Below are 15,594 nucleotides of genomic sequence, written 5' to 3' on the forward strand. Positions count from 1 at the left end.
CCGGCACCGAGCGCATGCGTGGGGCCGTGGGCCCGGTGGCACGTGTGGCAGCGGTCCCGGTACCGCCGGAGGGAGCCGTGGCGCCATGGGGCGGAAGCTGGACCCCACTAGGAAGGAGAAGCGCGGTCCCGGGCGCAAGGCTCGCAAGCAGCGGGGGGCTGAGGTGGAGCTGGCCCGCTTCCTTCCACCAGGTAAGTCCGGCCCGGTACCGCCCGCTGCCGCCTCGCGGCCCCAGGTGCGGGCTGCCTGACCACCACGTGTCTCTTCTCAGAGCCGGAGACCGGCAGGAAGAAGCTTTCCAGTCACGGGAGAAAGAGGTGAGGCTTGACGGGTCGGGCCGGGTCGGGTCGGGCCGGGCTGGGCCGGACCGGGGCTGACCGCATCTTCCCGTCCCGACGCAGGGCCGCCAAGAGGCGCCTGGCAGCCGTCGGTGTCCCGGCGGGGAAGAGGCCGCACGGAGCAGGAGGGGAGCGGGAGGCGGCAGGTGAGTGTCGGGTGGGGCGGAGGAGCGTCTGCCGCCCCGTCTTGCTGCCTCCTGGGGCGGGTATCCCTTTCGCCCCACCCCCCGCGCCCCGCCCGGGACGTAGCCTCTTGTTATGAAAGAAGATGAAGTGGAACGTCATTATTTTAAAAGACGTTTTCCCCGGCTCCTGGTCCCCGCCGTGCCGGGCGGCAGTGCTGTCCGAGGAATAAACCCGTGTGCAAGGTCTCTCCTCCACGCGTTAAAGCCGCTTCTCGGTTTGCAGCGGGGTTGTTGCAGGCAGGGTGGGTCGCTGAGGCTTTTCAGCTTGCTGCTTCCATCCTGCATCTTTGGGGAGCTGCCACAGCAAGAAGACGGGAGGATAGGCAATGGTTTGGGAAGAGGGTCACTGTAACACGTCACAGTAAATACCGTAAGGTTTTAGTAGCTGTGTTTCTCTGTGGTAGTGCTGGTTAGGTGTCTTTAAAATTTTACCCTGGAGATGGGTGAGAGTATGTCTTTATTTTCTCCACTACAAGGACATTGGAGGGACTGCTGTGTGTCTAGAGCAACCAAGCTGGTGAAGGGTCTAAAGCACATCTCCTAAGAGGAGTAGCTGAGGGAACTGGGGTTATTTAATCTGGAGGAAAAGAGGCTGAGTGGAGGCCATGATGCTCTCTACAGCTGCCTGACAGGAGGTTGTAGTGAGGTGGGGATTGGTTTCTTCTCCCAAATAACTGGTGATAAGATGAGAGGAAATGGCTTCATGTTGTGGCATGTGAGGTTTAGATCGCACAGCAGGGAATGAGTCTTCCCTTGAAAGGGTTGTCAGGCACTGGAACAGACTGCCCAGGAAAGCATTTGAGTCACCATCCCTGGAGGTATTTAGAAGAGGTGTCAATGTGGTGCCCCTGATGTGGTGCTTAGTGGTGGGCAGTACGGAGTTAGCTGTTGCGCTTTATAATCTTAAATTCTTTTCCAACCAAAAGGATTCTGTTATTGAGAAAACTTATGAGGAGAGCAAGCAGTCACCTCTCTTGGACAGGCAGTTTAGGACTAGGGTGAAGACCTCTTTTGTGTAACAACAAAATAAAACAGGGCATCTGCTTTTGAGAATAATGCCTGACTTTTAACTGCTTCTTCTGACTGTAGTTAAAGAACAGATCCCCCCAGAGGACAAACATGCTGTGAAGGCAAAAGGACAAACCCCTCGTGGCCAGTCTGGCTTCACTGATAGCAACTCAAAATGGTTGTCTCCAGCTAAGGCCAAAAAGCTCTCATCTAAAAGAAACAATGTGGAATTATCCAGTGATGGTGAGGTGGAAGAGGGCAGCTGGGAGATGGAAGAGGATGAGGATGGGAGCAGCGACGAAATGGTGGATGATTATGGTGCTGCATCATCAGAGGAAGAAGAGGTAGGAGGTTATTGCCCTTAATTAAAAACTAAATTATTGACTTTGCTGTCTGAAAAGACCCATCAGGCTTGGGGAAAATGGGTGACTTTACTGGGGGGAGGATGGTGAGGTGACAGAGAACTTTTTCCTTCTTCTGTTCCCAAAAACAATCTAAATTTTAACGGCTGCTCCCAGCATAACATTTGTTGTTTTATTTTTAGCCTTTTTTGAACAGAGCACATAAATTTCTCAGATGGTGGGGAGTAAGGGGATACCTGAGGATGCTGTTTGATTAATCTTTTCTCTCTGTTTAGTTGCTGCCTATTGAAAAAGCTGCCCTGAAGCAGAAGCCTGACAGGTGAGGATCCAGTCCATGGAGTCTTTTCCAGTTAGATGAGGAGCCTGCGTTGTATGTTCTTCTGTTCCCTCTGCAATCTCGTTGCAAGAAATTGTAGTTGTGAAGTGTCTGTGTGGTACTCGTCTTGTGTAAAAAATTTGTCCTGTTCTTTGTTTTTAGGGGAGGCCTCAGTGAAGATGACAGTGAAGAGGAGGAGGAGGTAGAAGAGGCAAGCAGGCAGAAAACGGGACAGAAGGAAGAAGAAGGCCCAGATCTGCAGCTCAACCTGGATATAGACGAACAATTTAAGCTACCTACTAATGAACAGATTGAGAAAGAGGATATCCTTTTTATCTGTAACTTTCATAAGCCATAGACGTGCAGCAGCACGGGGCCTGGATACAACGGAAGAGCTTCGTTTTGACTCTGTCCTGAGTATTCCTTAGCAAGAGTGTTTTGTGCATGACAGGGTATTTTTAGATGAGCTGGCCTGATAAGTAGTGTGATGCTGCACAGTTAGAAAATATGTTACGTCCTATATGGAGCCTGGAGCCCGCCCCAGTTTCCTTTCTAGTCCTAAATTCATGTGGTTATCTTATCATGTAGTTCATTCTGCTGTACTCTGGTTTTCCTGGCATGTCTGACTGATTCCTAGAGCCTCTGATGACAGTGATTCCAGCATCCAAAGTGCTTCCTCTTGGATTTTGGTGATTTTAATCCTCTTTTCATTTTCTTCCATAACCCTTAGTTGTCTGTGGGGAACTTCTGGTCTCCTTTCTGATACAGGCAATGTTTTCATGATTGAAAGACTTTATTTGTTGTCTTCCTTGGTTTTTTTGTTTGTTTGTTTGGGTTTTTTAGGGTTTTTTTCCTGTTTTATCTAACATAGCTAACCAAATTCTTTTAAATACCTTGTCATTCCTGTCACATGACCTTTTTTTGCCTAGTTCCATTCTTTCAATCCTGCCTCTGCTGAGTTCTGTTGAAAGCGCATTCCGATGAGGCCTTTCTGGTGCAGGTGCTGTTGTGTGTGATGCAGGGAGTCCTGCGTGACGGATTGTGTGAAACTGTGTGCTGGTTTATTGGCTGTTTATGCTTCCTTAATGGTCTTCCTACCTGCGGAGCCACCTGATCTGCACGTCATTCACCAACGCATCAAGGGCAACATGGAGGTGCTGCAGGACTTCAAGGTGAAGCGGGAGGAAGGACGCACAAGACAGGAGTACCTCGCCTTGTTGCGCCGGGACATGGCTGCCTACTATTCCTACAGTGACTTCTTGCTCAGGAAGCTCATGGACATCTTCCCACTCCCTGAGGTAAGATCCTGCCCTGCCCATATCTTTGCTGACTGATGGGGATTTGGCTGTGTTCCTGGGTTTTTGTTTTAATCTCTACTCTCTGTCCCTTCTTTCATCCAGCTGATAAACTTCCTGGAAGCCAATGAGGTTCCCCGCCCTGTCACCGTTCGCACCAACACACTCAAGACACGGCGACGGGACCTGGCACAGGTGAGCAGGAACCCGTGGTTGTCTCCTGTGCTGCCTGTCACACAGGGCAGTGTCTCAGTCCTTGTCTCCTTGTCTTGCAGGCTCTAATCAACCGTGGTGTGAATCTCGACCCCTTGGGGAAGTGGTCAAAAACAGGACTTGTGATTTATGACTCCTCTGTGCCAATTGGTGAGATCACTCTTCCCATCATGGGACTGAGCTGACGTGCTCTTGGCTCTGTTTCTTTCATCTTTTGTTTTGCCTTCCCTGACCAGGTGCCACTCCGGAGTATCTGGCTGGGCACTACATGCTACAAGGAGCCTCCAGTCTCCTCCCTGTCATGGCTCTGGCTCCACAGGAGAATGAACGCATCCTGGATATGTGCTGTGCCCCAGGAGGCAAGACCAGCTACATAGGTACCACCCAGGAGCCTTGGGTGGAGGGTGGTGCTCTGTGAAATGGGTCTATACAGAAAGAGGGAACAAAGCAGAACTGAATTCTGAGAAAGGGGGGGGGTGGCTGTCCTTATGAGCAAAGTGCAGGTGGTTTTCAGCCCCTTGCTGATGTTTTGCCCTCTGGTAGCTCAGCTGATGAAGAACACAGGTGTGATCTTGGCCAATGACAGCAACGCTGAGCGGCTCCGTAGCGTGGTAGGGAACTTGCATCGTCTGGGAGTCACCAATGCTGTAGTGAGTAACTGTGACGGACGCCAGTTTCCCAAGGTATGTTCCTGTTTGCTTCAGCGTGTCTTTACTGTGCTTTCCTATGACTGCTGTGCCCTCCCTTTAGTAAAGTGTGTTCTCTAAAGCCAGTTGTCATAGCAGGGGGAGCAGAGCTGCCGGGGAGTGTTTTATTTGGTATAGAGACAGGAAGGTCAAAAGAGAGGCATCTTTCCTGCTTTCGTGGTCTTCAGGTTCCCCTTCTAGTCTCATGTGTGTAACTCCAATCACACCTACTTGTAGGTGCTTGGAGGATTCGACCGTGTCTTGCTTGACGCTCCTTGCAGTGGAACAGGCGTCATTTCCAAGGATCCTGCCGTCAAAACCAACAAGGTGAGTGACTGATGGGGACTTAGGTATGAGTTGTGAGAGGAGGGACCTTGAAGCAGCTTTGTTCTTGCGAAAAATCCATGATAGAGACCGATTTTTCCTTCTCTTTCCTATTCTGCTCATTGTACCATTTTTGAGGTTAGTTCTACAGAAGACTCCAGAATCTTGTATACTTTGCTCTCTTGTCATCCCTTCATCCACAATAGGTGGCTGAGATGCTTCCCTGTGCCTCTGGCATCCTAACCCATTTTTCTCCTTCAGGATGAGAAAGACATCCTGCGCTGTGCTCACCTGCAGAAAGAACTGATTCTCAGTGCTATAGATTCGGTCAATGCTGCCTCAGAGACAGGGGGCTACATTGTATACTGCACTTGCTCTATCATGGTAAGTCCCCTTTGTGCTCTGCTACAGTCACCTCCCTCTTGGGACACTTCTAATGCTGTACTAATGCTAATGCTGAGTCTGTGGCAGGTGGAGGAGAATGAGTGGGTTGTTGATTATGCTCTGAAGAAACGCAATGTTCGTTTGGTGGCCACAGGCCTGGACTTTGGCAAGGAAGGCTTCACCAGGTACATGTCAGGTCACAAGCTGCATGGTTCCTTGTGGTTCCTTGGTGGTCATGTTTGGGCAGAGGCATTCTATCATTTCTAACCCCACTTCCTCCTCCAGGTTCAAGGACCGTCGTTTCCACCCCTCCCTCAAGTCTACACGGCGTTTCTATCCCCACACACACAATATGGATGGGTTCTTCATTGCCAAGTTCAAGAAATTCTCTAATGCCATCCCCCAGGCACAGAAAGGTAATTTAGTGCCAGACTTCTGCTGAGCTTCCTGGGCCTGCTCTCACAGACTGCGTCTTCTGCAGAAGCCATGTGGGATCTCCTACAGTGCTTTTTTTTCTCTTGTTTCAGATGAAGAACCTGCTGTGGAAGCAGCAACTCCATCTGTTGTCCCGGATACCACCGTAGAGCCTCAGCCAAAAAAGAAGAAACTCGAGGGATCAAAAGTTGTCAAAGAGCAGAAGCCTCCACCACCTGCTTTGAAGAAAAAACATTCATTGCAGGCACAGAGGAAACCCTTGAAGGCTGCCCGGCCTTCTCCCAAAATGATGCATCGTCAAGCCCCTACCAAGAAGAAGCATAAAGTGAAACTGAATGGACAGTGAGAGGAACTGATTTTCCAGGGATCGGTCACCTCCTTGGAAAGCAAATGCTGGTGTCTGCTGCAGCTGCATGTGTGCCACCTTGTCTTTCCTGCTCTGTGCAGCACCGAGCACCTGGGACAGTTATAGCCCTGTTTGGTCCCTTCCCTCCTCTGCATCAAGGGCTAATGCACTGACCCATTAAAATTTTTGTACTCTTGCTCCAGTCTTGTCCTTTTCCCTTGCACACTGAATACAGAATTCTGCCACGTCCTCTTGCTCAGACACCCTTTCCACTCCGATCTGATGCTGTGGTGTTTCTGGTGTCAGTTCTTAATGCTCTGCAGGATGGGTGTTTGTGAAGAAGCAGTGACAGCTGAAATCCTAGCTGCCTGGACAAAGGTTGTATCATGTGGTGCCTGTTGGCAGAGTGCTTTGTCATGGCAGGGCTCCTCTGCTGGGCCGTAGTTCTCTGTCATTGCTGTGTGCTGGTCCAGTTTACCATTGTGATGGTGCACATTTCACCATTGTGCAGTCTCTTGGTTCTTGTTCTCCCAGACTGCAGCACAGATTGCTGCTGGTCATGGAGCTGTAAAATCACATTCTTTTTTTGTTCACCTAGATGTAGTTGCTGCTTCTTGAGATGTAACAGTGTTCTGGGCTGTTTCATAGAATCACAGAATGATTTGGGCTGGAAGAGACCTTAAAGGTCATCTAGTTCCAATCCCTCTGCCATGAGCTGAGACACCTCTCACTAGAACAGGTTTCTCCAAGCCCCATCCAACCAGACCTTGAGCTCTTCAAGGGATGGGGCAGCCACAATTTCCCTGGGCAGCCTCTGCTAGTGTCTCACCACCCTCACACTAAAAAAATTTATTTGTGTCTAAGGTAAATCTCTGCTTTTCCAGTTTAAAGCCATTACCCCTTGTCCTTTTGCTACATGCCCTTGGATAAGTCCCTCCCTAGCTTTCTTGTAGGCTCTGCTTCCTGTACTGGGGGGCTGCTCTACGGTCTCCCCATTTCAATTTAAACATCAGCCTGGTTCCCCTTCCCTTGTCAGTGTGAGCTGATACTCTCTTCTTTGGTTCTGTTCTACAGTGCATAAATCTGGAGACTATTTACTAGTAACTTTTCTACCAAGAGTGCTCTCTGGCTTCTGTTCCATGTGTGCATGGAGTTGGGTGTGTGATAGACCCGAGGCATAACTCTAGCTTCTATAATTGTCTTGCTAGCTCAGCTCACGTGAACCTTTGCCTTGGTTTGTTCTCCTTGCCAAGCTTTGGGTTCACGTGAGAACTTGATGTGCTATTCTCATGTCTCAGGTTCAAGAGAGCTGAATGTAGTGGGCTGTAAAATCAAGGCAATCCTTTTGGTCCTCCTGCTACCTGTGAGGCTTCTGCTTTCCCACATTACCAGGTTCATCAAAAAGCAGAGCAGGCACTCCAAAAACTCCTTCAGACACATGTATGCACACTACAATGCAACCAGATGCAGGGTGATGAGCAGAAACTGGAGAAAAATGCTGTGCTAGGTGCCCAGGAAAAAAGAAATGGCACTTGCAAAACATGCATGGCAAAACCAGCCTAGTTCTATTCTTGCTTGCTGGCACATCAAACATAGGGTGTGCTAGTGGATTGCATGCACACATGTTCAGGGATCTCTGGTCTTCAGAGTTGGGATCTGTCCAGTATCTGGCTCTCAGACCTCTGATTCTACTTAGGGGCCAGAGCAGCTTGCAGTGTGCTAGCAGATCACAAACATGCATGCACGCAGGGGAAGCAGCTAGGATTAGTTTAAGATGAGGCCAGGACAGATGGTGGTAATGAGGTACAGGGCTCAGCCAGACACGCACACTGACCAGCAGCCCGTGTCCATCTGACTGGGCCTCTTTTATTTGCTTCTCCTCTCCATTTTCCCATGCTCACTTCACCCTGATCTAGGTTGATGCTTCCCCCACCCCCCTCATTCAATCCTTCCCCTAAACAATCCATAGTGATTTTTGTTCCTTTAATCCTCCTTAAAGCATTGTGTGATAAAAAATAACAAAGTCCCACAATCTCCCTCAAACATCCCATAATGACTTTTCTGTTTCTCATAAAGCCCACGATAATTTTCCTTTCTTACCAGTTGTGAAATTTTTGGCTGAAGCTCTTCAAGGTTGCACTTGAGTGGTTCCTGTAATGGTTCAATCTGAAAGCATCTTTGTTACAGCCTCTGTTATCTTCTGCTCTTTAGGGCTTGTGTATTTGTGCATTTAATTATCATAACTGTTTTGTGAGGGGGTTGTCGTTGTGTTTTGTAGCCATTAACCAAATATCCCTATACTTGAAAATGCTTTCTAGTGAATTAGGGCAGGGAGAAGCCTCTGAATGCATCAGTCTCACTCCAGGCTTGTGTGGTAAGATCTCTGGGTTGCCTGACATACAGGATCTGAGGAAAGTTTTCAAGGTCGTTTCAAAAAAAATAAATGCTAGATGATACTAGGAAAGGAATTATTAGATGGCAAAAAGGAGAATATTATGAATTCCCTGTATAAAAAGGCAGCGCATGCAGTTTTTCAGTACTGCCTTTCTAGTGACCTCCATCTGAATAAGGAATGTAAAACTGGGAAATGTTTGGAGGAGGACAAGCACATCCAAATTTACGGAATGCTTTCTGTGAAGGGCACAGAGAGAGTTATGGCCTCCTTAAGCTTGGAAAAGACACCAGGGGAAAGGAGTGATGTAACAGCATGTAAAATTGTGAGTGACATGGAGAAGATGAAGAGGAAACAACTGCTTGGTGTTTTCCAATAAAGAAAACAAAAAACCCTCTTTAGGCCCACTTAAAGTGTAGGTATCTGTGAAACTCCTTTCTGCGAGGTAGGGTGGATGCTAGAAGCTTCCACAGGCTGAAAACCCAGTTGTATGCACAAGGGAAAAATATTTTTTTGTAAGGCCTGGTAAGCACAGCTGGCTCAGAAAGAAGATGCACGTGCCATGGACTGCTAGAGTCTGTGAGAGTGCTGTGAGGAGGGACTACTGCTTGCTTGCCCTGGTCACAAATCCCTCATCCTGCACTGGAAACTGGCTTAGATGGACAATTGGTCTGACACACGTTAGCAGCTCATGTGTCCCTCAGAGATGGTCCCACTGCTTTGCCTAACCCTTAGTGGTCCCAAACTGAGTTCTAAGCTCTGCCTCAGTGGGGTCCTCTCTGCAGGAAGCTTGTGTTGCTGATGGCTACACCAGCTTCCAGGCAGACTGAGCCCTGCTTCTGCTCCTCCAGCCTTCTCTCTTCCACTTCAAGCAGATTTTCCCAGGAGTGATGAAATACAGGACTTTAGCAGTAATCTCAAAACTAAAGCTATAATCTTCCAATTACAGGGTTACTGGTATCTAGAAGTGTTTTACCTCTGGCAAGCCATGAGCCTGTCCTTTCAGGAGCCATGCTAACCTGTCCCTCTTTGCTGCTGCTGCCTATCAAGGTTCCTACACTATCCTGATAAAGTTTCTCTTGAGAACCCCAGAAGCAGGTATAGAAAGTTGTTGGTTGGGATCCCAGTGTAACTGTCTGGTTTCCAGTGGATGTCCACATTATATCAGTGCCCTCAGAAAGGTGGGAATAGATGCTGCTTTAACCATGACAATAAAGCTTTTCTCTCTTACTGAGCATTGCTCCATTCACTTTGCTTACCTGCAAGCCTTTTGTTGTAGCTGGAGACAGACAGAGGAAACTTCTAGCACTCTTTGGTGATTTGCTCCCCTCTTGCTTTTTATTTCAGCCATTGCAGTTATCACTACTCAAAGAGATAATGTTGACTGTGACACGGAATGCTGCCATGGAGCTGTGGAGGCAGTACTGGGGATGCAGCAGCTGGGGATGAAGATGTATTCTGGTATGAGGCTTCTGGTCACACTAGACTTGTGTGGGCAGCTGCCTTCTTATTCTGGGAATCTTTTCTTACCTGAAAGCTGAGATTTTGGGAAAATGTAACTACCAGAGCATCTTTCAGAACTTTCCTTTAATGCATGTGAATATCTGAAAACTGCTGATGAGGTGGCTTCTGAGACCTGAGGCAGAGCAAAGCAAAAACTGAGACAAAGCAAGGGCTGAAGGCAGATCTGAGAAAAAAATATACGGGTAAGCAGTTCTGTAATAGAGTTGCCAAGTGCTGTAAAGTGATTTGGCCTAAAGAAGGCCAGAAACATGTGAAATTAACCTGGTGCATGGCAGAGGTGAAGGTCTGTGTTAATAAATTGTGTTAATAAATTCCAGTGCAGTGGAATAAATGCCACACACATTGTAAGAGCTTGAATTTGGTGGGGATTTCTTCAAACCTTTCTCCCCAAACAGAGAGTGTATCAGAGGAGCATTATGAGGGTATGATGTAGGTGGCCAGCTGGCAGCTCCTGCCTGCCAGGCTCTGGAGTGCTGCCAGCTCACCTCTGCAAACCAGGAGGGAGTGCTAGGGTGCTGCTACTCCACCCTTGGCACAGCAGAAGAAGGAAACCAAAGACTTCTGGGGACAATAGTGCATAATGGAAAGGGACTCCAGCAGCAGTGCAGGTCTGTCACTAATTCCATTGATGTCATCATACACAGTAATGTCTGTTCCATGATGGGTAGGCAGCCTGCGTTGTGTTGTCTCATGTACAGCTGTACCCAGAGGAAGGGACTGAAATCCTGCTCCGTACATTTCAAGGATTTGGCTATAAAATCATACAGTTTAGATCTCTGAGCGCACACTCTGTTGTACATAACCCCACAGATATATCTGCTTTTGTAAGGGCCAAGTCCACAAATGACTCAAGGTCACATCAGTAGGTTTTCACAAAATTGTCATGGTTGGAAAAGTCCTCCATGGTCACCGTGTCTGACCATCAACAACCCACCTCCACCCAAAACAATTAAAAAAGGAAAAAGAAAATAAATATATACATATATCACCATTCTCACTAGACCATGTCCTGAAGTGCCTCATGTACAGGGTTTTTAAATACCTCCAGGGGATAGAGACTCCACCACCTCCCTGAGCAGCCTGTTCCAGCACCTGACTACTGTCTCAGTAAACTAATTCTTCCTGTTATCTAGTCTAAACCTCCCCTTATGCAACTTCAGGCCATTTCCTCTAGTCCTATCATTATTTACTGGAGAGAAGAGGCCAGCACCCACCTCCCTACAACCTCCTTTCAGGTAGCTGTAGAGAGCAATAAGGTCTCTCCTCCGCCTCCTCTCCTCCAACCTGAACAATCCAAATTCCCTCAGCCTGTCTTCCCAGGACCTGTTCTCCAGATCCAGCCATCAAATTGGTTGCCCTTCTCTGAACTTGGTCCAGCAATTCAATGTGTTAATGTTTTGCTTCCTCAAGCTGTCCATCTCCCTGACAGGGAGGATGCAAAGAGACCCTGAAGAGGATGTCTGAAACTCCTGCCTTCCTGATGTAGTCAATGGGGAATTCTGGAGAAAAGTACGGTCAGCTGGGTCCTGGGTCTTGGCTGCAGTACTTAAAACTGCCTTCATGTGCAAGACAAAACTCCCTTCCGGAACAGTGGTTGGGTTTTGGCTTTTTAAAAAGAAAATCCATTTTCTCCTTTGATGTTAGATGGGCACATTTCTGTGTGTTGGTTGCGTGATCACGTAGCTTCTGTTGGCAGCTGCTCCACTGTGACAATTTCACACCTAAATCTAGGCAGCTGGGTTGCTGGCTTTGCCACACAGTAAGGCACCCAAAAGTTGTGTGTTCATTGTCACACCTGTCTGTATTTGTGTACAGAAGCAATTTTATGGGTCAGTTATAGTGAAGCATCCCAAAAAACTGGAAGACCTGGAGAGTTTACAGTGAAATGTTCCAGCAGTGTGGTGCAAGGGAGAACCCAGAGCTGTAGTACTCAGAGAGAAGGAGAGAGGTAAGTGGGGTATAGACACAATAATGTGAGCTATGCCTTAAAAAAACAATCTTGAAGGAAAGCTGTGGAGCTAATTTGAAGAGTTTTCATCTGTGAAACACCTTTGCAAGGAGGATGTGTTAGCTATTAAGAGGGTGTGTGAACTGAGAGAGGGGGAGCATCTCAAACTGGCAATGGATGGATGTCAAAGCTAGATAAATTCACATGAGAGGGAAAGTAAGTGATTTTAATAGGTGGTTAGCCACCTGGAGATATACCTTGATTTGCCTATGAAGGGCAATGGTTGAAGCTCAATATTCTTTTCCCATGCTGTCACCAACTACAGACACAGCCACACATGAGTGCTGGACTTGATTTACAGAATTCTGCACCATGTGTTTTGCACAGGGTCAGAAAATGCCATGCTTCTTTCTTGGCCTTAAACTCTGTGGAAGTAAGAAAAATATCAGCATGTTTGTGAATAAGTGTCTATTTCTATATTGGCTACGAGTACAACTTTAAAAGCTGTAGTGAGGTGTAACAAGCAGCTACCTAGGGACATGTTTCAGTGGTGGAGTTGGCAGTGCTAGCTTAACAGTGGTACTTTTATGATCTTAAAGGTCTTTTCTGACCAAAACAATTCTGTGATCCTATGTCAGCAGGTAGGGTCTAGCAGTGCCTCTGCTGAGCCTGAGCTGATAAGCCTAGTGCAGGAGCTGTCAGAGGTCTGGTGAAGTGCCAGGGGTTTTGGTGAACTAAAAAAGAAGGATGATGACCAGCAGGAACTGCTGTGCTGGGCTGAGGTTGAGGCTCAGTGGAGGAGCACTGTGGTCCCCTGGGAAGGATCATCTCTAGGCTCTGGGCTTCCTCAGGATTAATTACAAGATGTTGGCCCTTTGCCCCAGCCATCCTCTGTGTTGGGAGAGAATTGTTTATCCCAGTAAGTATCCCAAGTAAGGAAAAAAAAGGAGGATCCGTACTGCCCTGTCCTCTCTAGGAGACAGCAGAGGTGATGACGGGAAGAGACACTTTGCAAGGAGGACTGTCCTGGCATTGTGGCTTTGCATAGCTGAGCCATGAGAACCACTGTGGATTGAGAATCCACCACCTGCTCCAGTGCTGTGCTGGCCTCCCAGTGAAAAAGCTTGTCCTTCCTCCACTGGCATTCCATTAATCAGCTCTGCTTGCCAGGTTTCCCCCGCAGGACAGAAGCAGGCCAAGCAGAGCTGGGGAATGTGCTTGCTCCATGGTTTATGGCATTGCTCTGGCCTGTGCTCCCTGCGGGCTGCATGCAGCAGCAGAGCACCCCACAGCCTGACCCTGCCCAGCTGGCTGTGACAGGAGAGGATTGTGAACAGGCTGGCAGGTACAGCGGGGGTAAAATCAGGTGTATGTGAGGGGGGAGGATGCTGGCAGAAAACACGTGTTCCTGTGCATGCAGGCAGGCTGGAACAGCGTGGTGGGTGGGAGAACAGACACAGCAGCAGGCGGGAAGGAGTCAGCCATGGTTCCCAGGGTACATGCTGGGATGTCTCCAAGCTGGACCTGCCATCACAAAAGAAGTTTCTTGACCAGGATCCCTCTTATCCATCTGTCCTTCCCTTCTGCCTGGCTGCTTATTTGGTAGTATTGCTGCTGGGTGTGTGGCTCCCTACCAGCTGCTGTTGCTGAGAGGTTTCTTGGAAGACAGGGATCTCCTGCACTTGTCTGTGAGGAAGGCCTTTCTGCCCTCCTCTCCTCTAAAAAAATCACTGCTTGCCATGGTCAGAGGTGGAGCAAGCTGTTTAAAAAGAGGGAAAACATTTAAAAGGCGACAGAGGGAAAAGAAAACACTTAATTTCCCACCCTGGGTCCATATGGGAGGTACTGAATCCCGTTATGATTTCCAGCAGTCATGGGTGTGCCAGGGAGGATGCAGCCAGGTTACTGGTGGGAGAAGAGGTGTTATAAGTTCAAATGGGGACTGCTGTGGGGAGCCCAGAGTCATAGGCAAGACAGGGGAGCCAAGGCAGGTCACAGGGCAAAACTGATGCTGAATCCAAGCAATGCAGGAGAGGGGAACATGTTTGAATCAGTCTGCTCACAGGCAAGGAGAAGGCAGAAGAGTGATAAAGGAAGGAAGCCCTGTAGGACTGGAGAAGAAGTGGCATGGAAAAATGCAATAGGCAGACTCCCATCTAGTGAAGCTGCCTATCCCCAGAAGTTTCTGCAAATGGGGACTGAGCCTTACCCCAGATCCTAAGGGAAGGGCATACCACCCCATAGGAGCTTGCCCACCTCCTGCCACAGAGTTCAATGTGGTGCAGTGCTGGGCATTTTCAGTTCAAACCCATTACTTGCTCATCCTTTGCTGACATCCCAGCTGAGGTGCCTGAGGCTGGTCTGAGCAATTGCCACCCTCAGCTGCACAGTGGAAGTCCTGGGGGAATGGGCCATGAGCACAGACATGGCAAAGTAGCACATGCAGCTGTCTGCATCAGTAAACATTTATGTGCTGATAGAGCTGTGTGAAGTCTCCTGACAGAAAATGAGCGAGAAACCATGCCAGTGCTTTTTGTAACATTGGCCTGGAGTTGAGGCCAAGGTCTGGGGTGAAAACTGTAGGATAAGACCCCTGCAGTGGTGAGGCTGCACCTCAAATACAATGTTCAGTTTTGGGCCTCTCACTACAAGAAGGACTGGAGCATGTCAAAAGAAGGGCAACGAAGCTCATGAAGGGCCTAGCACACAAGTCTTATGAGAAGCAGCTGAGGGAACTGGGATGGTTTAGTCCTGAGAAAAGTAGGCTGAGGGGAGATCTTATTGCTCTTTACAACTACTTGAAAGGAGGCTGTAGCTAGGTGAGGTGGGGGTTGGTCTCTTCTCTCAAGTAACAAGCAACAGAACAAAAGGAAATGGCCTCAAGTAGTCCCAGGGGAGGTTTTAAATTGGATGTTAGGAAAAATTTCGTCCCTGAAGGGCTTGTCAGGCACTGGAACAAGCTGCCCAGGGAAGCATTTGAGTCACCGTCCCTGGAGGTATTTAAAAGATGCATAGATGTGGTGCTTAGAGACATTGTTCAGTGGTGGAATTGGCAGTGCTGGGCAAACAGTTGGACTTAAAGACCTTAAAGTTTAAAATAGGGGTTAGGAAGCAAGACCCGAGGCCACTTTGTGAACAAGGAAGGAGAAAGCCAGTCCCAAGCATGATATTTGAGAAGCTGGCTGCCTCCACACAACCTCCCCTGCCCTCTGGCTTGCTATTGTCTGCTGGCAGCTCTCCGTAGGAGGCTGCTGATGGAGCAGGGGCAGCGCTGCCTCTGGAGGGGGGGCTCGAGTGAGGATACCGAGAGGCACTTGCAGGGTGCAGGGGAAAGTTATGCCGTTTTTACAGGGGACAGTACTGGCGAAACCTCTAAAGGCTATGCAAAAGTATTAAAAAAGAAAAAAAGCGCAAGCACACTAGGTCGGTGCTGGGTTGATGACGGGAATAGGTGCCCGGCGGGACCTCAGCTTGCGGTGCTGGAAAAGGCCCCTCCCCGCTGCTCTCGGGGCTGCCGGACCCTGCCCGCCAGAGTCCCACCGGACCTGGCCGCCCGCGCCGCATCCCTTTGCCCCTGGGAGCCCCGAAACCCGCCGAAGCGGGGAGTAGGGAAGCCGAGAAAGGGAGGTTTACGCCTTGTCCCCTCCTCTGCTCGCTCCTCCCGTGGCTGGCCAGCCGGCGGGGCGCAGGGCTGGGCGAGCGAGCGTCTCCCACCTCCGTCTCCGGCCACGCCGCCGCATCCCCGCCGCAGCGGAAGCCGCACCCCCGCCTCCGGGGCCGTCCGGGCGCAGCCCCCCGGCGCATCCCGCCCCCACCGGGCCCCTGATTGGTGCCGGCG

At 49.2% G+C, this 15,594-nt stretch overlaps 1 protein-coding gene across 1 annotated transcript; it reads left to right on the plus strand.

Annotated features, from left to right (window-relative positions):
• The first annotated feature begins 2 nt into the window (after positions 1–2).
• Positions 3–6,088, plus strand: NOP2 (NOP2 nucleolar protein). The gene is made up of 16 exons (XM_071764031.1): positions 3–191; positions 272–317; positions 402–484; positions 1,613–1,875; positions 2,169–2,212; positions 2,372–2,532; positions 3,308–3,507; positions 3,610–3,699; positions 3,780–3,867; positions 3,954–4,094; positions 4,261–4,400; positions 4,641–4,730; positions 4,989–5,111; positions 5,199–5,296; positions 5,397–5,527; positions 5,639–6,088. Exons 1-16 carry the CDS (start codon positions 86–88, stop codon positions 5,890–5,892), a joined length of 2,058 nt encoding a protein of 685 aa, XP_071620132.1. The 5' UTR covers positions 3–85; the 3' UTR covers positions 5,893–6,088.
• Positions 6,089–15,594: the final 9,506 nt, after the last annotated feature.

Source organism: Heliangelus exortis, chromosome 1 (genome assembly GCF_036169615.1).
Source record: "Heliangelus exortis chromosome 1, bHelExo1.hap1, whole genome shotgun sequence".
In the NCBI taxonomy this organism is placed as follows: Eukaryota; Metazoa; Chordata; class Aves; order Apodiformes; family Trochilidae; genus Heliangelus; species Heliangelus exortis.

Bases quoted from the DNA above. Each gene is read 5' to 3' on its own strand.
- NOP2 (XM_071764031.1), top strand. From the start codon at position 86: ATGGGGCGGAAGCTGGACCCCACTAGGAAGGAGAAGCGCGGTCCCGGG. The intron at 485-1,612 runs GTGAGTGTCGGG...TTCTGACTGTAG, and splicing joins AGGGGAGCGGGAGGCGGCAG to TTAAAGAACAGATCCCCCCA. The intron at 3,868-3,953 runs GTGAGATCACTC...TTCCCTGACCAG, and splicing joins TGACTCCTCTGTGCCAATTG to GTGCCACTCCGGAGTATCTG.